This window comes from Callithrix jacchus, chromosome 11, assembly GCF_049354715.1.
Source record: "Callithrix jacchus isolate 240 chromosome 11, calJac240_pri, whole genome shotgun sequence".
NCBI lineage: Eukaryota > Metazoa > Chordata > Mammalia > Primates > Cebidae > Callithrix > Callithrix jacchus.
In genome coordinates, this window is record NC_133512.1 from 107849564 (window position 1) to 107873201 (window position 23638).

The 23638-nt window shown below is 49.5% G+C and overlaps 1 protein-coding gene across 1 annotated transcript; it reads left to right on the plus strand.

Moving 5' to 3' along the window:
- The first annotated feature begins 978 nt into the window (after nt 1-978).
- KLRG2 (killer cell lectin like receptor G2) lies at nt 979-22833 on the plus strand. The gene is made up of 5 exons (XM_002751941.6): nt 979-1783; nt 4575-4676; nt 5047-5192; nt 20448-20551; nt 20944-22833. Exons 1-5 carry the CDS (start codon nt 1006-1008, stop codon nt 21062-21064), a joined length of 1251 nt encoding a protein of 416 aa, XP_002751987.4. The 5' UTR covers nt 979-1005; the 3' UTR covers nt 21065-22833.
- Nucleotides 22834-23638: the final 805 nt, after the last annotated feature.

A 23638-nucleotide genomic window follows, 5' to 3' on the forward strand; every position in this document is an offset into this window, starting at 1 on the left:
CAAAAAGTGGAGGAGGTATGGGAAGGATACTCAGGGTCTCATGAAATCCAAAGGAACTATCCCAATGGATAAAGGAGGACTACTGTGCTAGAAACTATCCCTTGTTTAACTGAAATTCAAATTTAACTGAGTGGCCTGCATTTTATCTGCCAACCCCATCCTGGGGGCACTTAAAAATAACAGAGGCCTTATCCCTTATAATAATCTGTGTGGTCTGTACCCAGCCAGGTATAATAATCTGTACCCAGCCAGGTATCCTGTCCCCACACCCACACTCCTACGAATCTGTATTTTTAAAACGGCCTTCATATCACTGGCTCGACTGGGAACCCGACCACACCAGGCTACCAGGCTCTCCTCCTCCTGAAAATACACATTTTCATGCTTATTCATTCCTCACTCTTTAATAAATTAGGCTAGTAGGAGTCAGGCCTCCTGGCAGTTTTGCCATGGGAGAGTCCTCCCAGGTGTGATGGAAAGTTCTTTCGAAACCCTACCGGATTATTAGGACAACCAAAAGGGGTACTTTTCCACAGGCCGCCCCAATTCCTTTGGGTTCTAATTTCTCTGAGGTGCCAGGATCCAGACAGGCTTAGACAATCGTTCCCCGCCCAAACTGTAACTCTCAAAACCAACACCCAGGCACAGGGCTGGAGGGGAAAATGGGTGGGGTCAGAGACAAGAGGGACGGGTCAGGCGGGGCCCCGGGTTCTCTCCCACTAGCCTCCGCTCGCAGTTGTGCTTTTCTCCCCGGAGAGCTCTTGCTCACCCTGCAAGCCTCGCCTGGCCCAGCAGCCCTTCCCAGCGTAGGCGGGGCCTGTGTCCCGAGGGCGGTGTGGCAGCAGAACAGCAACCACAGCCAATCACAGCGGGACCTTTCGGGGAGGGGCGTGGCCTGACAACTTGGGCGACGCGGCTGGACCAATCCAGACGCAGGAGAGTGAAGCCCCTCTGCACCTGGGCTCAGGTGCCCTCCTTGGCGTCTCCGGGTGCAGGGCGCGCGGGATGGAGCGGGCCAAGGAGGCTGCACCCGAAAGTCAAGCTGGGGCCGAACTCCCAATGGAGCCCATGGGAAGCCTGCTTCCCGGGCTGGAGCAGCCGCAGGTCCCCGCGGAGACGCGACAACCTGAGGGTCCCGAAAGCAGCCCGACTCCGGCCCGGACAGTGGAGGAGGCGGCGGCCGCGGACCCGGAGCCCTCGAGCGAGAAACAGCTGCCCTTGCCTCGCCCCAGGCCCCTGCGCTTGCCGCCGCTCAGCCGGGGCTACGGCGCCTTCGGTCGCCTGGGGTCTGCCTACCCCGAGCCGCCGTCGCCGGGCCCCTCCTCTGCTGAGCCGCCCCGGAATAGCGAGGCGCCCGGGGCTGAGCCTGCGCCCGGAGCCTGGGCGCCCATAGAGCTGCAGGTGGACGTGCTCGTGAAGCCCGTGGGCGCGGCCGGCAGCAGCCGCACGCCCTCGCCCCGGCCCTCCACGCGCTTCCTCACGGTGCCGGTGCCCGAGTCCCCCGCATTCTCCCGCAGCGCGGCCCTCGCGCACCAGCTCTTGCAGCGCGCACCGTCCCCTGGCGGCACGTGGAGCCGCGGTTCGCCACTGGCTGCAGCCCGGACGGAGAGCGGCTGCGACGCCGAGGGCCGGGCCAGCCCCGCCGAGGGAAGCGCCGGCTCCCCGAGCTCCGCGACGTGCTGCCGCTGCAAGGAGCTGGGGCTGGAGAAGGAGGGTGCGGCGCTGCTGCCCTGCGCGGGGTTGGACCGCGACAAGAAGCTGCCCCGGGCCGTAACGCACTTGGGTGAGTGATCACCTGCGCCGGCAGCCGGCGCCTCCAGGTCGGGTGGATGTGGCGGAAGCCCCTACACCCGCCCAGCCTTGGACCACTGGACATCGGACCCACTAAGGGACCCAGTCGTCTGTCTCGATGCCCCACCCCATCTGGCCTTTCGGGCTTACAATCAGTAACATTCCTGTCTCTGTAACCGTAATTCACATTGTTTGCGGTAAAAGAATAAAACCATTCCCCAGACAAACCCCTGGGCCCAGAGCAGGAGTTACTGGGCTTTCTCTCTAGGGAGTTGCCTGCCCTACTACGACCTCTGACAACTCTTAGCTCTGGATCTCTCAGATCTAGTGCCAAATTCCTGCAAAGAAGGAGTCTGGTGACGTTGGGGTCATGGGAAAGCCACATTTTTTTTTTTTTAATTAAACGAAGATTCGCTCTTGTTGCCCAGGCTGGAGTGCAATAGCGCTATCTCGGCTTACTGCAACCTTCGCCACCAGTCTTCGGGTTCAAGAAGACTGAGGCAGGCAAATCATCACTTGAACCTGGGAAGTGGAGGTTGCAGTGAGCCAAGATCCCATAACTGCACTTCAGCCTGAGCAATGGAGGGAGACTCCATCTGAAAAAAATAAATAAATAAATAAATAAAATAAAAAGAGAATTCCTTTTTTGGCCAGGTGCAAGTGGCTCATGCCTGTGATCCCAACACTTTGGGAAGCCTAGAAAAGAGAATTTCCTTTGTCCAGGAGTTCAAGATTAGCCTGGGCAACATGGTGAAATCCTGTCTCTACAAAAAAGAAAAAAAATTAATAAAACAGAATTGCTCTTTTAAAAAGCAAGGTGGGGTGGGGACTTTCCTTTGACTGGTAGTTTGAGAGGACAGGTAGCTCTGTGGGGGGCCATTTCTAAACTCAGCAGTTTGGAATTAAGGTGAATCCTCCTTGGAATTAAGTGTGTGAGGTGTTTGTAACCAACTGTATTTCTTTACTGCTTTACTATATAAAAGGTAGAGCTAAATTTAGTGTTCAGCCACCACAATTGTATTGACTTAGGTGATGGGTAGGTTTATTATCTTTTTCTTCTCCAGATGGTGGCCAATATGATGATTTCGTGCTTACAACCCTCACATTGATGATGTGGTCATTGCTGGCCGTCGTCCCTGAGATGTGGGAGAATTCTAGGGCCTCTTGCTGCAGGGTTTCTGGGAGAAGAGAGTTATCTTTTTGCTATAGTTGATTTTACACTTCAGTGTCATGACCAAGGTCAAATTCAGGAGTGCTCAGTTACTTCAGATGGGTGTGAATTTCTAGGTTGAATGTTTGTAGCTGACCATGGCTGTAATTAAGCATTTGAAGTCATCCTTTCTGCAGCCACGTTCCAGCCATCTGGTCCACTTGGTTTTGAAGCATCAGGAACACTACTGCTGACAACTCCCAGCCATGTGGTGCTCTAAGCCAGGCCTGCCAAGCTCCAAGACAGCCCTTGCTCCTCTCTTGTTTGGTAGTTTTATCCCCTGGTCCCTTTGCCTACCTGTTAGCTCCTTGAGTACAGGGTCTTACCCTATTTTCTGTATGTCATGTCATTAAGTGCTTCATAAATGGTTATTAGCCAACTATTTGTTCCCTTTCTTACATAGAATCTGTTTGTTTTGAGACAGGATCTTACTTTGTCCCCCAGGCTGGAGTGCAGTGGCACGACTGTGGCTCACTGCAGCCTTGACCTCCAACACCCAAGTGATCCTCCCACCTCAGCCTCCCAAGTTGCTGGGACTACAGGTGCATGCCACCATGCCCGGCTACATTTTTCCTTTTTGTAAAGACAGAGTCTCTGCCAAGCTCGGTGGCTCATGCCTATAATCCCAGCACTTTGGGAGGCTGAGGCGGGTGGATCACCTGAGGTCAGGAGTTCAAGACCAGCCTGACCAACATGGAGAAACCCTGTCTCTACTAAAAACACAAAATTAGCCAGGCGTGGTGACGCACGCCTGTAATTCCAGCTACCCAGGAGGCTGAGGCAGAAGAATTGCAGTAAGGTTGCAGGATGCAAAGGTTGCAGTAAGCCAATATCACACTATTGCACTCCAGCCTAGGCAACAAGAGAAAAACTCCATCTCAAAAATAAACAAACAAAAGAAACAAATAAAGACAGGGTCTCACCATGTTGCCTGGGCTGGTCTCGAACTCCTAGACTCAAGTAGTTCTCCTACCCCAGCTTCTCAAAGTTTTGGGATTACAGGAGTGAGCACCCACACCCAGCCTAGAATCTTAAGCCTTCTAAGTATTTAAGAATATCTGCATTTTCTTAATATACAGATTAAGAATAGCTGTAGCTCACGCCTGTAATCCCAGACTTTCAGATGCCAGTGTGGGTGGATCACAAGGTCAGAAGTTCAAGACCATCCTGGCCAACATGGTGAAACACTGTCTCTACTAAAAAAATATAAAAATTAGCCAAGCATAGTGGCATGCACCTGTAATCTCCGCTACTCGGGAGGCTGAGGCAGGAGAATTGCTTGAACCTGGGAAGCAGAGGTTACAGTGAGCCGAGATTGTACCCTGTACTCCAGCCTAGGCAACAGAGCAAGACTCCGTCAAAAAAAGAAGAGAAAAGAAAAGAAAGTCTGGCTTCTTTCTCCTGAATATAAAGTTGGAACCCAAATGTTGTGGTTTACGTTGGCAGCATAGGCTGAAGCAGCGGGTGCTGGCGCGAGGTGGGTGTGATGCTGGTGTACTGTGTCTGTGGTTCTGAGTTGGGTTGGTTGCGATGGTCTCCGCTAACCCGACTGTCCTGTTTGCCCCCGTCCCAGGGCTGTCTGTGTACATGAAGTCCCTGCGCTGGGCCCTGGCGGTCATGGCTGTGCTCCTGGCCGTCTCTGGGGTTGTCATTGTGGTCCTGGCCTCAAGAGCAGGTATGGTGTCCTCTGCAGTCCCCGTCCCCTCTCCCCGCTGTTTCACTACTGGGACTGGGTTTCCACCCCTTACAACGCCTTAGAATTAGAAAGAGACACTGAGAGATGCAACATGAAGACCTGGGGCTTGATGAGCAAAGGAAAATTGGCGCCTTCCTCCTACTGGACACAACTTGTGCCTTGATAAGCAATCAGATGCCAGGCACAGCCCCGAGGGACTCTGTGCACTGCACAGACTATACAGCCTCCCTGGAGCGCTGCCCACCCTGAGGTTTGCCAGTTCCATGCCGCTTTAGTTGAGGCAGCAGCCAGGCTTTGTTTATTTAATGCAGTTTACCCTGCGGCTCACCAGCAGTCTCTGTGCTTGCAGGAACCAGATGCCAGCCGTGCCCCCCAGGCTGGGTGTTGTCCGAGGAGCACTGCTACTACCTCTCTGTAGAAGCGCAGGCCTGGGAAGCCAGCCAGGCTTTCTGCTCAGCCTACCACGCTACCCTCCCCTTGCTGAGCCATACCCAGGTAAGAAAGGGGAGGTCAGTCTAGGGGGCATAGATCCTTCTAGACCACAGAATCCTAGCACTGGAAAGAAGCTTAATAATTGAGTCCAACCCTTATCAAGAAGTCACCAAGGTGCAGAGGAGTAGCATAACCATAACTTCAGGCAGCCTCTAACTCCTGGGCTCAGGCAATCCTCCTGCCTCAGCCTCCTGGGTAACTACAGGCACGTGCCACCATGCCCAGCTTAAAACACATTTTTTTTTTTTTTTTAAGAGATAGGGTTGGCTGGGTGCGGTGGTTCATGCCTGTAATCCCAGCACTTTGGGAGGTGGAGGCAGGCAGATCACCTGAGGTCAGGAGTTTGAGACCAGCCTGACCAACATGGAGAAACCCCGTGCTGGGACGTGGTTTGAGGCTGCAAGCTGGGTTCATGTTTGCCCCATAAGCCTCATCCTTCTACCTGAGAGAAGCTCATAAGAAAGCTGGCGGAAGTCTGAGAAGCAAGCTAAACTGTGCAAGCATCACTTGAAGCCGCCATTCCTGCCACACATGCCAACGTTTCAGTGGCCAAAGCAATAACATGGCCAAGCCCACTATCAAAGGGATGGTGTAGAATATGCCATCCCCACGGGAGAGGGAGAGGAATGGATGTTTGCTGAGTAGTGATCCAGTCAGTGGGTTTGAGAGCATCTACAAAAAGGAACCAATAGACAGGATCCAGCCCTTGGCATAACTGTTTTTCCCTTTTTCTTTTCTTTTTTTCTTTTTTTGAGACCGGTCCTCACTCTCTCACCCAGGCTGTGTACAGTAGTGCAGTCATGGCTCACTGCAGCTTTGAACTCCCGGGCTCAAGCAGTCCTCCCACCTCAGCCTCCTGAGTAGCAAGGACTTCAGGCAGGTGCCACCATGACTGGCTACTTTATTTTTTGTAGAGACAGAAGTATTGCTATGTTGCCCATGCTGGTCTCAAACTCCTGGACTCAAGCGATTCTCCCACCTAGGCCTCTCAAAGTGCTGGGATTATGGGTATGAGCTCCTGTGCCTGGCTTTTTTTTTCCATTTAAAAAAATTGTGTTAAAGTACACATAACATAAAATTTACCATCCTAGCATTTTGTTGTTGTTGGGTTTTCTTGTTTGTTTTTTTGAGACAGTCTCTCTCTGTCGCCCAGGCTGGAGAGCAGTGGTGCGATCTTGGCTCGGTGCAACCTCCACCTCCCTGGTTCAAGCCATTCTCCTGCCTCAGCCTCCTGAATAGCTGGGATTACAGGCATGTGCCACCATGCCTGGCTGATTTTTGTATTTTTAGTAGAGATCAGGTTTCACCGTGTTGGCCAGAATGGTCTTTATCTCTTGACCTTGTGATCTGCCTGCCTTGGCCTCCCAAAGTGCTGGGATTCCAGGCGTGAGTCACCATGCCCAGCCCATGCTAGTCATTTTAAGTGTACGGCTCATTGGTGCTAAATACATTCATAATGTTGAGCACCCACCACCGCCATTCATCTCCTGAACTCTTTAGTCTTGTACAGCTGAAACTCTAACCCCTCTAAACACCAATTCCTCATCTCCCCCGCCCCCAGTCCCCGGCAGCCACCACGCTACAATCTCTCTCTCTGGTTTGGATTACTCTAAGTAACTCATACAAGTGGAATCACACAGTATTTGTCTTGCTGTGACTGGCTTCTCTCACAGCATCATGTCCTCAAGGCTCACCCATATTGTAGCCTGTCTCAGAATTCCCTTCCTTTTTATGGCTGAATAATATTCCATTGTCTGTATGTACCACATTTTGCTTATTTGTTTATTGGTCAGTGGACAGACCCTTGGGTCACTTCTGTGTTTGGGCTGTTGTGAATAAGGCAGCTATGAATTTGGGTGGACAAATAATCTCTTTGAGACCCTGTTTTCAGTTCTTAGAATATACACCCAGAAGTGAAAATCGCTGGACCATATGCTAATCCTAGGTTTAATTTTTTGAGGATTTGGCATCTGTTTTCCACAGGAGCTGAGAAATTTTAGATTCCCAGCAATGCTTCACTTAATTTTACCTGGGGGCAGGTGCCAGGAATTTATATTAGCTGTAGCTGTTCTGGTATATTGAAAATGCAGCATTCCTTCTGTCAGTGCTTTAATGAATGTGTATTAAGCACTTACTCTGTGTTTGGCACCAGGGGGTTCAAAAATGAGCCAGAATAGCACAGCCCCCACCTTGACAAAGCTGAGAGAGCAGTGAGGGCTGGGCGTGGCGGCTCATGCCTGTAATCCTGATACTTTGGGCAGCGGAGGAGGGCGGATCACAAGGTCAAGATATCAAGACCATCCTGACCAACATGGTGAAACCCCATCTCTACCAAAAATACAAAAATTAGCTGGGCATTTTGGCACATGCCTGTAATCCTAGCTACTCGGGAGGCTGAGGCAGGAGAATTGCTTGAACCTGGTCGGCAGAGATTGATTGCAGTGAGCTGAGATCGCGCCATTGCACTCCAGCCTGGGTGACAGAGCGAGACTCCATCTCGAAGAAAAAAAAAAAGAGGAGTGGATGAGGCAGACATCAATCAGGAAATCATAGAAATAGATGTTTAATGACCACACTGATCTCTGCTGTGAAGGGATGGTGCCCAGTGCTACAAGAGTATATGACAGGAGCATGTGACCTGAAGATCAAGGTGAACAAGGCCACATGAGCCTTTCAAAACACATTCAGGAAAAGATAGTGAGGCTGGGCGCAGTGGATCACACCTGCAATCCCAGCACTTTGGGAGGCTGAGGAGGCAGGCAGATCACCTGAAGTTGGGAGTTTAAAACCAGCCTGGCCAACCTGGTGAAAATTTGTCTCTACTAAAAATACAAGAATTAGCCAGACGTGGTGGCAGGCCCTTGTAGTCCCAGCCACTTGGGAGGCTGAGGTATGGGAATCACTTGAACCCGGAAGGCAGAGGTTGCAGTAGACCAAGATCACACCACTGTGCTCCAGCCTGGGCAGCAGAATGAGACTCCATCTCAAAAAATAAATAAATAAAAAGGGATAGTGAGACTGGGCCAGATAGCCTCCTGGAATCCTCTCTTCTCTGTTCCATCTGGACCGGTTGCTTGCGAGGCCTGTGCACAGATGTTCCCGAATTTCTGTTCACCTGCGTCCTCAGCATGCCTCTTGCCTCTCTCCTAGGTGGGATTCCCTGTTTCCTAGATCGCATATCTTTTCTTTGGTTTATATCTTTTTCTTGGTAGGGCACATCCTCTGTAAACTTCCTAGAAAAAAAGAAAATACATGAGACGTCAACTTTTTATTTTTGGAGCAAGGTTTTTTTCTGTCACCCAGGCTGGAATGCAGTGGTGTGATCACCGTTCCCTGCAGCCTCTACCTCCTGGTCTCAAGTGATCCTCTCACCTCAGCCTCCCGAGGAGAGACAGGGTGTTGCCATGTTGCCCAGGCTGGTCTCGGACTCCTGGGCTCAGGTGATCTACCTGCCTCAGCCTCCCAAAGTGCTAGGATTACAGACATGAGCCACCACGCCTGGCCTCAATTTCTTGAGACCTTTTATTCTAACCTCTCACTTGATTGGTAGCTTGGCTGGTGTGTAGGAAAAACACTCAAACTGTCTCTCCTCTGCTTTCACACAAAAACAGCCATCAACCCAGAGGCTTCTGTGACCAAATGTGTGTTTTTTTTTCTCCAGTGGGCACAGCTGGGTGTCCTGTAATTTAATTCGGTTCTGATGCTGTCTTCCTGGAGAAGAGTCCTCAGTCCCTAAGGCTGCCTGGCTTCAGATACCAGTCACAAGTCCAGGCCTCTGGAACTTCTGATTGGGTGGCTTCAAGTTGGGGCTCACAGGTTCCCTCTTTGGGTTTGATTAATTTGCCAGAGCAGCTCACAAAACTTAGGGAAACAGATTTACTTGTTAATTACAAAGGGTATTTTAAAGGATACAAACACAGCCAGATGAGATGCAGAGGGTAAGATCTGGAAGAGTCCCAAGTGTAGGAGCTTCTGTCCTTAGAGCTGGAGTGTGCCACCTTCCCAGTGTTCTTTTTTTTTTTTTTGAGATGAAGTTTCACTCTTGTTGCTTAGGCTGGAGTGCAATGGTGCAATCTCAGCTCATTGCAACCTCCGCCTCCCAGGTTCAAGCAATTCTCCCTCAGTAGCTGGGAGTAGCTGGGATTACAGGCATGTGCCACCACGCCTGGCTAATGTTTTGTATTTTTGGTAGAAATGGGGTTTCTCTATGTTGGTCATGCTGGTCTCAAACTCCCGACCTCAGGTGATCCACCCGCCTCAGCCTCCCAAAGTGCTGGGATTACAGGCGTGAGCCGCCGCACCCAGCACCTCAGTCATTTTCTTAGTGAGTGCTGAGCTGTCATCATTCCAGGGGTAGAAGGGGGTGGTTTTACCTCTAAGTGTGTAGCACTTAAATATTCTTCCGTTTTTAATTCTTTTTTAAATTTTTATTTATTTTTTGAGACAGTCTCTGGAGTGCAGTGGAGCAATCTCGGCTCACTGAAACCTCCACCTCACAGGTGCAGATGATTCTCCTGCCTCAGCCTCCCAAGTAGCTGGGATTACTGTGTTGAATCACCACACCCTAATTTTTGTATTTTTGTATTTCACCATGTTGGCCAGGCTGGTTTCAAACTCGTGGCCTCAAGCAATCCACCCGCCTCGGCCTCCCAAAGTGCTGGAATTACAGGTGCAAGCCACCGCATCCATTCCCTTTTTAGTATAAACAGCTTCACCCTTAGCTGAACCTGGTATCCTAGATTCTAAAAGCCTCTGTGGTTCATCTTTCCAAACAGTTCTGCCAGTTACATCGCTGCATAGGAAAGATAAAATGGACCTTTGGGCTGGGGGCAGAGGGTCCTTTACAGACTTTCAACCAGTCCTTTTTCCTGTATATCACTGGCTTTCAGAAGGACCTGTTGTCTCTCATACGTAAGCTTTGGGAGGCTTACGTATGAGAGACAATACAAATTGGGGTATTTCTTGGCTTTCTCCCAGCTGTCTATCTGTCCTTTTCCTGAAAACCACTGAGCTTCCTCAGGTCTATGATGCCATTACAGTTGTCCAGCTTCCAAAATGTTGATGTTTCTCATCTGCAGTTGTCTTTTCCCTTTTTTTTTTTTTTTTTTTTTTTGAGATGGAGTCTCGCTCTGTTGCTCATTGCAAACTCCGCCTCCCGGGTTCAAACAATTCTCCTGCTTCCGCCTCCCAAGGAGCTGGAATTACAGGCTACTTTTTGTATTTTTAGTAGAGATGGAGTTTCAACATGTTGGCCGTGCTAGGCTTGAACTCCTGACGTCGTGATCTGCCCACCTCAGCCTCCCAAAGTGCTAGGATTACAGGTGTGAGCCACTACGCCTGGCTTTTTTTTTTTTTAAATAGGCACAGACAGCATCTTAGTATATTTCCTAGGCTGATCTTGAACTCCTGGGCTCAAATGATCTTCCTGCCTGGCCTCTCAAAGTGTTGGGATTACCAGCACCCAGCCTCTCTTCCCATTCTTTTTGTCCTTTTTCCTTCTATTTTTTTTATCATTTTAAAAAGTTCTATTCTTATTTAAGAGTTTTAAATATGAATGAGTTTAAATCATTGAATGCTTTTTATGCATCCAGTGGGATGATAATACCCTTTCGTTCTCCTTTTAATCTCTTGTAGTTTATTTTATTCTTGGCTTGCTGTGATCAAGTCTACTTAGTCATGATTTTTTTCCCCCCAAATATTTCTGGACTTGACGGGTTAATATTTCACTTGAGATGTTTGCATGCATGACATTTTGTTGGACTATCCTTACCTGAAATCAAAGTTATTCTGCCCTGCACAGTGGAGAGGGGAGGGAGTTCCTAACTTTGTGTTCCTCTGGGAGAGTTCCTAGATGTGCCTATCAGTTATTACAGAAGGATTAGGGATCCATGCTCTGCCAAGGAGGGGTCAGGAAGTGCCACATGTCAGGTGGGGGCTCCGAAACAGCCTGTGGCCTGGTAGCCCCACCCTTTGTATTGGGCTTCCCGGCCCTTTATCCCACCCGCTTTGGCTGTCATATCCACACCTCTTGGAGACGCACCTCTCTGTTCAAGCCACCTCACCTGGGACAGACAATGAGAGCGAGAGTAGAGGAACGGAGCCCTGAAGAACTGGCTACTGGGTCTGTCCTGCCAGCCACCTACAGTGCCTGGAGGAGCCACGAGGAGCCCTCCTGAGAACCCCTGGGGACGCTTGTGAGAGACCGGGCAGGAAGTGAATTGTTTTGGTTTGTTTTATTTGAGAAGCAGTCTCGCTCTGTTGACAGGCTGGAGTGCAGTGGCTTGATCTCAGCTCACTGCAACCTCTACCTCCCGGGTTCAAGCGATTCTCCTGCCTCAGCCTTCCAAGTAGCTGGGATTACAGGCACCTGCCACTACGCTCAGCTCTTTTGTTTTTTTTTTAAGAAGAAGTCTCCCTCAGCTGCAGGCTGGAGTGCAGTGGTGCAATCTCAGCTCACCGAAACCACCATCTCCGTGGTTCAAGCGATTCTCCCATCCTCCTGAGTACCTGGGATTACAGGCACCTGCCACCATGCCCAGCTAATTTTTGTATTTTTAGTAGAGATGGGGTTTCACTATGTTGGCCAGCCTGGTCTGGAACTCCCGACTTCAAGTGATCCACCCACCTCGGCCTCCCAAAGTGCTGGGATTACAGGCTTGAGCCACCCAGCCTAGTCTCCCATTTATTAAAGAAGTAAAATCCTTTTAAAAATCTTATTGTATTAGCCAGGCATAGTGGCTCCCACCTGTAATCCCAGCACTTTGGGAGGCCAAGGCAGGTGGATCACCTGAGGTCAGGAGTTTGAGACCAGACTGGCCAACATGGTGAAATCTCATCTTTACTAAAAAACACTAAAATTCTCACAGTCCTGAGGGCTGGAAGTCTAAGATCAAGGTGTCGACAGGTTTCAGGTTTCCAGAGGCCTTGCCTTGGCTTTGAGGTAGTGGCCCTTCTCCCTGTGTCCTCACGTGGCAATCCTGTGTCCTGCCATCTCTAGTGTCACCCGGTATATCTAAATTTACTCCTCTTATAACAACCCGAGTCACATTAGGGGCCACCCAAATAGCCTTACATGCCCTTAATCACTTCTTTAAAGGCATAACTCCAAATACAGTCACATTCCAAGGTACTAGGGGTTAGGGCACCCATGTCTGAACTTTAGGGTGTCAGAATTCATCCTGTAGCACTTATGGAATCTCAACACTTAAAGACGGACACACGGCCGGGCGCGGTGGCTCACGCCTATAATCCCAGCACTTTGGGAGGCTGAGACGGGTGGATCACAAGGTCAAGAGATCAAGACCATCCTGGAAAACATGGTGAAACCCCGTCTCTATTAAAAATACAAAAATTAGCTGGGCATGATGGTGCGCGCCTGTAGTCCCAGCTACTCTGGAAGCTGAGGCAGGAGAATTGCTTGAACCCAGGAGGCGGAGGTTGCGGTGAGCTGAGATCGTGCCATTGCACTCCAGTCTGGGTAACAAGAGCGAAACTCCGTCTCAAAAAAAAAAGAAGATAGACACATATGACATTTTGATTTGTATCAAATTGTTTTTGTAAGTTCAAAAGAAAACACTATCATAAAGTCCACACAGCCCTGTGATGTGGAGGCGATGGTTCTTTTTTCTCTCACATTGATAAGGAATCTTGTGGCAAAGAAAAGCTGAGTAACTTGCCCTTGATTAGTGTCAGAAAAGACATTTGCACTGAGTGCCCTGGCTAAGAAGCTCCACCCCAATGCTAGTGCTGTGGTTTCAATGTGTCCCCCACATTTCTTTTCTTCCTTTCTTTTCTTTTTTTTTTTTTTTTGAGATGGAGTCTTGCTCTGTCGCCCAGGCTGGAATGCAGTGGCATGATCTTGGATCACTGCAACCTCTGCCTCCTGGGTTCAAGTGATTCTCTTGCCTCAGGTTCCTAAGTAGCTAGGATTACAGGTCTCACCATCATACCTGGCTAATTTTTGTATTTTTAGTAGAGCCGGGTTTTCACCACGTTGGCCAGGCTGGTCTCGAACTCCAGACCTCAGTTGATCCACCTGCCTCAGCCTCCCAAAGTGCTGGGATTACAGGTGGGAGCCACCTCACCCAGCCTCTTTCTATTTTTTAAATTGAGAGTCTCGCAGGCTGGAGTGCAGTGGTGCAGTCTCAACTCACTGCAACCTCAGCCTCCCAAGTAGCTGGAATGCGGCTGCCACCACATGCAGCTAATTTTTATATTTTTAGTAGAGGCGGGGTTTTACCATGTTAACCAGGCCAGTCTCAAACTCCTGACATCAAGTGATCTGCCTGCCGCAGCCTCCCCACATGGTGGGATTACAGATGTGAGCCACTGTGCCCAGCCCTCTTGTTTTTTAGACAGGGTCTCGCTCTGTTGCCCAGGCTGGAGTGCAGTGCAGTGATCATGGCTTGCTCCAGCCTTGACCTCCCAGGCTCAAGCAATCCTCTCATCTCAGCCTCCCGAGTAGCTGAAACCATGCCTAGCTAATTTTTTTATTTTTATGTTTAGTAGAGATAGGGCCTTACTCTGTTGTCCAGGCTGGTCTCAAACTCCTAGCCTCAAGCAATCTTCCCACCTCGGCCTCCCAAAGGGCTGGGATTACAGGCATGAGCCACTGCACCTGACCCAGCCTCCAAAACAGTAAGAAGTAATTTATTTTCCTTATAAATGACCCTTTCTGTGGTCATCTGTGACAGTAACAGAAAACACACTAAACAAACCAAGACAACTACATTGGAGCCACCACTAACACTGGGCCAGGTCCCCTCATGACTTTCACAGCAGGCTCAGGAAAGGCTTGCTGGTATCGTCCCATTTTCCCCACGTAAAAACCTGCTGGAGGTGATGTTTTACAGTGAGCATAGATTATTTTGTAACCAGGAAAAACATTTATTGTTTTAAGTGTTCCACAAATAATATATGCTGTGATTGAGGGAATATACTAGAGCAACGGTAACCCGGGAGGGCAAGAGGAGCTCCGTAGAGAGCTGTTTCTGCCTGGCGCCTGGGCTGGGCCCTGAGGTGTTACCGTTGAGATGGGAACGGGCTGTGCAAAGAAAGCACCCCAGGCTCATAGGTCAGGTGTGGTGGCTCACACCTGTAATCTCAGTACTTTGGAAGGCCAAGGTAGGTGGATCATGAGGTCAGGAGTTCGAGACCAGCCTGGCCAACATGGCAAAACCCAGTCTCTACTAAAAATACAAAAATTAGCTGGACGTGGCATGGTGGTGTGTGCCTGTAATCCCAGCTACTTGGGAGGCTGAGGCAGGAGAATCATTTGAACCTGGGAGGCGGCAGTTGCAGTGAGCTGAGATTATGCTGTTGCACCCCAGTCTGGGCAACAGAGCAAGACTCCCGTCTCAAAAAAACAAAAGAAAACACTCTAGGCTCCTACACTAAATGGCCCAGCCTGGTATCTCTACATCGAAGGCCTGTAGGAATGTAGGTGGCTCCAAAGGTGGTCTCTAGAGAGTGCCTGGAGTTGGGGCCAGACCCAAGCAGGGCAGGGATTCGATTTTTGCAGGGACATAGTTTATCCCATAACTTACAGAATGCCAGCACTTAAGACTGAAGAACATGGCATTTTGTCCTAAGACAGACCGACTGAGCGCAGCAAATGCCAACAGGAAGCCAGTAAAACAGGCGTCGCATCAGACAGGTTCACCTCAAATGATCTTAGACCTTCCTGTTGCCAATGGAGGGAGGTGGGCTTAACTATCCAAACTGGAAACAGAACCTGAGATAAAGATTTAAAAATATATACAGCATCTCATTTGAAACGTAAGTAAATTTGCAGAAAACATATCATAGTCTGGATAACCCCTTCCCTGCAAAAAGACCAGAGCTAAGATTCAAGATCCAGGCAGTTAAAATCTGGAATATAATAGGTGTGAAACTCTGGAATCTTCCTATGTTCCGGACAAGGACCAGAAGCTCCTGGTGCAGGGAGGAGAGCACGGGACCCACACATACAAGCTGCGCCCACAAACCCCAGGAAGGCACCAGGGCCAGGGTGCCCAGAGGTAGGTGCAGGAAAGACGAGGCATCCTCCCCAGGAGCCTGTTGTGCCCTGGAGTGGTGAAAAGTAGGAAGTTGCAAGTGCTCATTATTGGTTTAATAACAGCTGTGCTTTGCAGAGTGGTGGAGGGAGAAAGCTACCTTAACAGCACGCGCTGAACGTCAGCCCAATCCTGCTTTCAAAAAGATTAAACTATGAGTAAATATACATCCTAGGTTTAAGAAAAGTAATTTGAGGCTGGTTGCAGTGGCTCATGCCTGTAATCCTAGTACTTTGGGAGGCCAAGTGGGGCGGATCACCTGAGGTTTCAAGACCAGCCTGGCCTACGTGGAGAAACCCCATCCCTACCAAAAATATAAAATTAGCTGGGCATGGTGGTGCACGCCTGTAATCCCAGCTACTCGGGAGTCTGAGGCAGGAGAATGGCTTGAACCAGGGAGGCAGAGGTTGCAGTGAGCTGAGATCACGCCATTATACCCGGGCAACAAGAGTGAAACTCTCTATCTCAAAAAAGTAATTTGAAACATTTTAATATTAAAACAGACATGTATGAAGATAGTAGAATGGCAGTTGCTGGGGCAGTGAGGGGTGGGGAGTTGTTTAATGAGGATAGCTTCAGTTCCAGGAGATGAAAAATTCAGGAGATGGTTGATGATGATGGTTTCATAACAATGTGGATATACTTAATGCCCTTGAACTGTACACTTATAATGGTTAAAATGGTAAATTTTATGTCATAATTTTTTTTTTTTTTTGAAACAGGTTCTGGCCCTGTCACCCAGGCTGGGGCACAGTGGTGCCAATCGTGGCTCACTGCAGCCTCGACCTCCTGAGCTCAAGCCATCCTTCGGCCTCAGCCTCCTGAGTACTCATGTAGCTGGGACTATAGGAGTATGCCACACCCAGCTAATATTTGTATTTTTTGTAGAGACAGGTTTTCACTATGTTACTAAGGCTGGTCTCAAACTCCTGAGCTTGAGTGATCTGCCCTAATCAGCCTCCCAAAGTGCTAAGACTACAGCTCTGAGATGCCATGCCTGGCCTTGATTTTTTTTTATATTATTATTATTATTTTTTTGACAACGGCCAAGAGGAAGGCCATGAATCTTTTATCACAATTTTTAAAAAAGAAATGTATGAAGGCATAACAAATAATTTTCTATAATTATAAGATGTAAAATGTGAGATTTCAGTCCGCTCTGCTCAGGATCACATTCCTTCTCCTCTTATTAGTGGAAGAGCTGGAGAATCCGCAACTTAAGGAGGACTCCGGATCTTTTGCACAGAGCAGTCCTTTGAGCCATAAATTACTTAGAAGTTCCTGGAGTTCATTTATAACTCGGAACAATGCCTTCCCCACACCACCATTTTTGCTAACATTGAGATTGGGAGTCTCAACTGCAAGGAAAAGAACGGAATGGAGTGGCTGGGGCTAGGCAGGGTAGGGAAGGGCCAGAGGGAAAGGGAGAAAGAGCCAGAAGGCCTGGGGCTGTAACAGAAGGGCAGGATCCTCTTGGGGTTGCTGGAAACATCCAAGCTCATGTGTGTTGGGGGCAGGGCACGAGCTTTGCCTGCCACACGTCAGAGGGGAGAGGACTTGGAATAAGTGTGTCTAGGTGACCCTGGCTTTATATGTTATTATCTCAAGCCTCATCACAAGCATCCTCATTTTACAGAGGACCACGCTGTGGCTCTAAAACGTTGGGTAACTTGTCACGTGGCTCACAAATCAGCCAGAATTTGCATACGGGGTAGCCCTGCCCCATCTCAGCTCTGGGAGAGACACTGAGCCCTGGAGTGCCTTCCCAAACAGGCGACTGCTCCCAGGAGGATGGTGTTGGGCCACTCTGCCCTCTGAGTCACACCTCAGAGCAGCCTGGGTTCCTCCCATCCTCTCCAGGGCCCCTCGCCAAGCCCTACCCTGGGCCTCAGTGTGCTTTCTCTGTTCAGCGCACTCACCACTTTCCATTTTCCTACGCAGTCTGGTCTTTAGGATTCAAGAAGGGTAAAATTGGCAACCTTCAGCCTGGAAGTTGCCCCTGGCTTCTCTCTGGGCTGTTAACTGGTGGGTGCTAGCCTTGAGGAGCAGAAGATGGGTTTAACACACAGTGGCCTGATGGCCTGGGCTCACTGTGGCGCTCACTGATTTTTGGCAGTGAGTGTGGAGAGGCAGTTTCACTGAGCTGACCTACTGTGCACAGGGTTATCATAGTGTGATATTGAGTAAGACAAGCTCAGCTGGGCACTGTGGCTCGCACCTGTAATCCCAGCACTTTGGGAGGCTGAGGCGGGCAGATCATGAGGTCAGGAGTTTGAGACCAGCCAGGCCAACATGGTGAAACCCTGCCTCTACTAAAAGTACAAAAATTAGCCAGGCATGTTTGTCGGCTCCTATAATCCCACCTACTTCAGAGGCTGAGGTGGGAGCATCACTTGAGCCCAGGGATTCAAGGCCAGCCTGAGCAACATAGTGAGACCATGTCTCCTAAATAAAAAAGACAGGCTCGGCACAATGGCTCATGCCTTTAATCCTAGCACTTTGCAAGGACAAAGTGGGCAGAACACCTGATGTTGGGAGTTCGAGACCAGCCTGACCAACATGAAGAAACCCCTTCTTTGCTAAAAATACAAAATTAGCCAGGCGCGGTGGTGCATGCCTGTCATTCTACTTGGGAGGCCGAGGCAGGAGAATTACTTGAACCCGGAGGCAGAGGTTGCAGTGAGCCAAGATCACACCATTGCACTCCAGCCTGGGCAACAAGAGCCAAACTCCATCTCAAAAATAAATAAATATACAAATAAATAAGAGAGGCCAGGCACAGTAGCTCACACCTGTAATCCCAACACTCTGTGAGGCCAAGGCCGGCAGATTACCTGAGGTCAGGAGTTCAAGACCAGCCTGGCCAACATCGTGAAATGCCATCTCTACTCAAATATAAAAATTAGCCCGGCACAATGGTGAGTGCCTGTAATCCCAGCTACTTAGGAGGCTGAGATGGGAGAATTGCTTGAACCCGGAAGATGGTGGTTGCAGTGAGCTGAGATCGTGCCACTGTGCTCCAGCCTGGGTGGCTGAGCAAGACTCTGTCTCAAAAAAAATGAAATAAAAAATAAAGAGGCAGCTCTATTCTATGAAGGTGATGGAAGCCAAGGAGAGGAAGGAGTACCTAGTTCACCTTGGAGAGGGTCAGCCCAGTGTCTGTAGGAAAAGCAACCTTTAGCTAACATCTGAGGGATGGAGGAGGTGGCACCAATGGGACAGTCATCACTCCAGTGCTTGCTTGCTAATTCCAGGGCTTGTCTTTGTTGACTTAAACCATGTTCTTGGGGAAGAAGAACTGAGCATATGTGAAATTCATTTACACTCCACTCCTAACCAGCATCAGTGTGAATATGTGCTTCTTGACACTGTTGTGAGTGATGTACTCGCTAGTGTAGTCTTCTTTTTTCATTTGGCATGATTTCATATTGATGTTTTCCTGCATACTGACATTTTCTATACACTTGTCATTTTTAATGGCACTATAATTTTCCATCATGTTGACATCCTGTAATTTACCTAGTTATTTCTCGATTGCTGAGCGTTTGGGGAGTTTCCATTTTTTTCTTCACAAATAGCACTGTGTTATCTTAAGATAAGTTCATGTTTTCCCTTTATATTCTTGGATTTATTTCTCAGCTAAATCACTCATTTGAGCAGGAGGAGGAGTGGTGGTGCTGCTCTACATCGAGGCCAATGACATTGCAGAGAGACCAAGCTGATGATATGGGCTGTGTCAGCATTGCTGCCACCTCCACCAGGCCCCCACCCTGGGACTTGCAATATTTACACTTCTTTTTTCCAAGTTAAAAAATCTTGGCCAGGTGCAGTGGCTCATGCCACTAATTCCAGCATTTTGGGAGGCTGAGGTGGACAGATGACTTGAGGCCAGGAGCTTGAGACCAGCCTGGGTCAACATGGCAAAATCTGTCTCTACTAAAAATACAAAAATTACCCAGGTGTGGTGGCACACACCTGTAATCCCAGCTTCTCAGGAGGCTGAGATAGGAGAATCACTGGAACCTGGGAGGTAGACGCTGCAGTGAGCTGGGATCATGCCACTGCACTCCAGCCTCAGTGACAGAGTGAGACTCCATCTCAAAAAAAAAAAAAAATCTCAGCCAGGTGTGGTGGCTCACACCTGTAATCCTAGCACTTTGGGATGCCATGGCAGTTTGATCACCTGAAGTTGGGAGTTCGAGACCAGCCTGATCAACAAGGAGAAGCTCCACCTCTACTAAAAATACAAAATTAGCTGGGCGTGGTGGCGCATGCCTGTAATCCCAGGTATTTGGGAGCTGAGGCAGGAGGATTGCTTGAACCCGAGAGGTTGAGGTTGCAGTGAGCTGAGATCGCACCATTGCACTCCCGCTTGGACAACAAGAATGAAACTCCATCTCAAAAAAAAAAAAAAGAAAACAAATCTTAAATGTACATTTTAAAGCATTTCTTTTTTGCTTTAATTCACTGTTAAAAATAATGCGACATTGAGGGCAAATATGAAAAAGAAGAAAGATCTCTAGTAGCTCTCCATTATTTTGATTTTTGTTGTTCCTGCATGTCTACATGCATTATTATTATTTTGAAATGGAGTTTTCCCTCTCATCGCCCAGGCTGGAGTGCAGGCGCAATCTCAGTTAACTGCAACCTCCACCTCCCAGGTTCAAGTGACTCTCCTGCCTCAGCCTCCCAAGTAGCTGGGATTACAGGTGCCTGTCACCACGCCTGGCAAAATATATATATATATATATATATATATATATATATATTTTTTTTTTTTTTTTTTTTTTTAAGTAGAGACAAGGTTTCACCATGTTGGACAGGCTGGTCTCAAACTCCTGACCTCAGGTAATCTGCCAGCCTCGTCCTCCCAAAGTGCTGGGATAACAGGCATGAGCCACTGTACCCAGTCACCTCCCTCGCTTTCTGAGCTTCCTTGTTTCTTTGCCCACTCAACACCCATTAGCATTGCTTAGTGGTATTTGATGTTCACATGTTCTGGCCCCCAGCCCTAAGCACAGCGCCTGGCACCCAGCAGGCATGCAGTCCAGCTTTTGAAGTTGTTTTGTTCTGCAAGCACTGGCTTGAGCAGATCCTTCTGGATTGGCCGGCTGGGGTCCTGTGGGAGCCCTGGGGAACCTATACGGCCCAAGTGAGCCACACCAGGGTCCAGGGGAATGACCAGCTTACTTTTCTCCTTCAGGACCTTCTGAGCAGATACCCACTCTCCAAGCACTCCTGGGTGGGGGTCCGGCGAGGCCCCCAGGGCTGGCACTGGATCGATGGGGTCCCCCTGCCATCCCAGCTGTGAGTGACCGCAGGCTTTCTCCCTCCTCAGATCCTCTGTTTGTCCCCATGCTCTGCCTCCTTGCTGCTCTCCCTGCCTGGAGTGCCACTCCAAAAACAACCCACACCCATGCCCATGGCCTGGCACCTGCTTAGTTCCTATCACTCCATTCCTTATTTGGGCTCCCAGCACATTCACCCAAGCAAGGTTGTCACCGTGTTTTACAGATGCAGGGTGAGCTGCTCAGGGAGGTTTGGGGGTTCATCCAGTGTCACGTGGCTGACCAGTGCACAGCCTCGCTCAGTGTGCAGGCTGGTGGAGGTGACAGGCACATGGGCTGGAGGGTCTGGCTGGGAAGTGAGGCCCCGGCACCCTGAACATCTCTCCTCTTTCCCCTCCCACCGTTCCCCAGACTCCCCGAGGATGGAGAGAACAATCTGGATATCAACTGCGGGGCCCTGGAGGAAGGCACGCTGGTCGCTGCAAACTGCAGCGCTCCAAGACCCTGGGTCTGTGCCAAGGGGACCCAGTGATCTGGGCTCTGCCTGTCCTCAGCCTGCCAGGCGGATGCAGCACCCCAACACGGGAGGTCAGTTGAGAGCTGGGCAGCCTCTGCCTGGACCCGGGCTCTGGGTCTCCCTGATCTGCTCAAGCAGGCCCACATGAGCGAGCCTAGGAGCTGGACTTCAACCCAGGAAGATGCATCTGAGGGAAAGGAGATTTTCTGTGGCTCAGGCCTGAGTGCCAATATTAGTTTCCACTTCTGTGGCGGATTGGTTTGATGACATCGGACAGTTGTTTAACATTTCTGAGTCCTGGTTTCATTCAAATGACAATTTCTCCCTAGAGGAAAAAGACAGGGTTGACAACCACAGCTGACTCCAATTAGGTTCTCATTCCGGCTCTTGGAAATGAGTCCCATTGTTCAGTGGCAATGGGACCTGGCAGGGATACATCATGGCTGTGCATTCTATTTCAGGCAGCCGGGTGTACGTCCGACACAGCCTACCCGCAGCCTCTGTGGAAAATAACCGAGCAAAAGGAGCGGTCAGCCCCTGGAGGAGGGGAGAGTGAGGTTTCCCTCCCTGCCCTGAGAGTTGGCAAAGGGTTGGCAGACAGAAAGATTCCGGGTGGAGATCCCACATGTGGGCTGGCCTGCCCCTGACAAGCTGATGCCTAAAGGCAAGACAAGGCAGAGAGGACAGGGCCACCTAGCAGGAGAAGCCAGGAGAGCACCCCAGCTTGGTAGGCCGAAGCTGAGGAGTCCGAGCGAGGAAGGACTCAGAGAAATGCCAGCAGGTTCCAGGCAGCTCTTCCACCCACAGCTGCAGACACAACAAGCCTGGGGATGTCTCTGTGCTGGGGTGTGGTGAGGACCTTCAGCCTAGAGGAAGTGGCTGACAGGGTTGTATAGTCCTTTAAGTCCAGCTAGACCTCCAAGCATCAGGAGCCTGGGCCTGCATCTCAGCTTGGTGGTGAGCAGGCACTCACCTGGCCCGTGCAAGCCAGCCTTCCCTCTAAAGTCAGACCACGCACCCAGATCCCTCCCAAACAGAAATCTTTATTGGTGCATTTGAATCAGTAACTTGTATGGGCCATCTGGGAGAATGGGATGGAGAGACCTAGATGGGAGAAATTTCTCACACTCATGAGACATAACAAAAAGGGAAATGGAACTGTCCTGGCTGGATGTGAAATGCATGGCTCAACTGAGGCAGGTGCCAATCAAGATACAGCCCACGTGGGCAGGAAGCTGTGTATGTGACCGCCCCCAGCCCTGCCATGTGTTCCCAGGGTCTGTGTCCAGAGAAATGACACATCTGTAGGTCATGAGTATACAGAACCTTATCTAGCCTTCTCAGTACCTTCCAGAGAAGGCAAGTTCGGTACTCAGTCACCCGGCTGTGGCTGATTGGTTTCATGACATTGGGGTGGCGGTTTAGCATTTCTGAGCCTTGGTTTTATTAAAACGACAATTTCTCCTTAGAGGAAAAAGACAGGTTAACAACCACAGCTGATTCCAATCTGGGTTCTTATTCTGGCTCACAGAACGTTTATGCCGTGTCCCGCTCTAGCCCTTGCTCCCTGCTCTCCCATTTCTAGTGCAGCACTGGCAGAGCAGAAATATTGAGTTAAAGACCGCAACATCCAAAACAATTAACTTTTGGAACTCTCCCGTCCCAGAAGGTATAGCTAAAAAAGTAATCATAAAAATAAAACTGATTGTGTCTGAAATATTTCACAATTTTAAAAAGCTTTGTAAACCTATTGGACTTCTGAATTCATCAAGATAATTGGTTTCTGTTTCTTTGTTTGTTTGTTTGTTTGTTTTTGAGACAGAGTTCTGCTCTTGTCACTCAGGCAATGGTGCGATCTCGGTTCACCACAACCTATGCCTCCCGGGTTCAAGCAATTTTCCTTCCTCAACCTCCCAAGTAGGTAGGATTACAGGCATGTGCCACCACGCCCGGCCAATTTTTGTATTTTTAGTGGAGATGGGGTTTCTTCATGTTGGTCAGGTTGGTCTCGAACTCTTCACTTCAGGTGATCCAACTGCTTCAGCCTCCCACGTGGTGATCCACGACTTCAGCTGGGGTTACAGTCGTGAGCCAGTGGCCTGGTGCGTGAGCCAATGGCCGGGTGCAGTGACTCATGCCTGTAATCCAGCACTTTGGGAGGCTAAGTGGGCGGATCAGGAGATCAAGAGTTCGAGACCAGCCTGACCAACATGGTGAAACCCTGCCTCTACTAAAAGTACAAAAATTAGCCGGTGTGATGGCACATGCTTGTAGTCCCAGCTACTCGGGAGGCTAAAGCAGGAGGATCACTTGAACCTGGGAGGCAGAGGTTGCAGCGAGCCAAGATTGTGCCACTGTACTCCAGTTTGGGCAACAAAGTGAGACTCTGTCTCAAAAAAAAAAAAAAAAAAAAAATTCTAATATACAGCTGTGTTCACAGAAAAGAAATCCCTAGAAAAAGAGCAAAAGAAAACAGAACCAGGTAGGGAAGCCCATGCACTGGTTTTCTGGCTTCCCCACAAGGTGAAGTATTAGTCTTGGACTATTTTGAGCCTTACGTGCATGAGGAGCTGTGGCTTTGGAACAGCA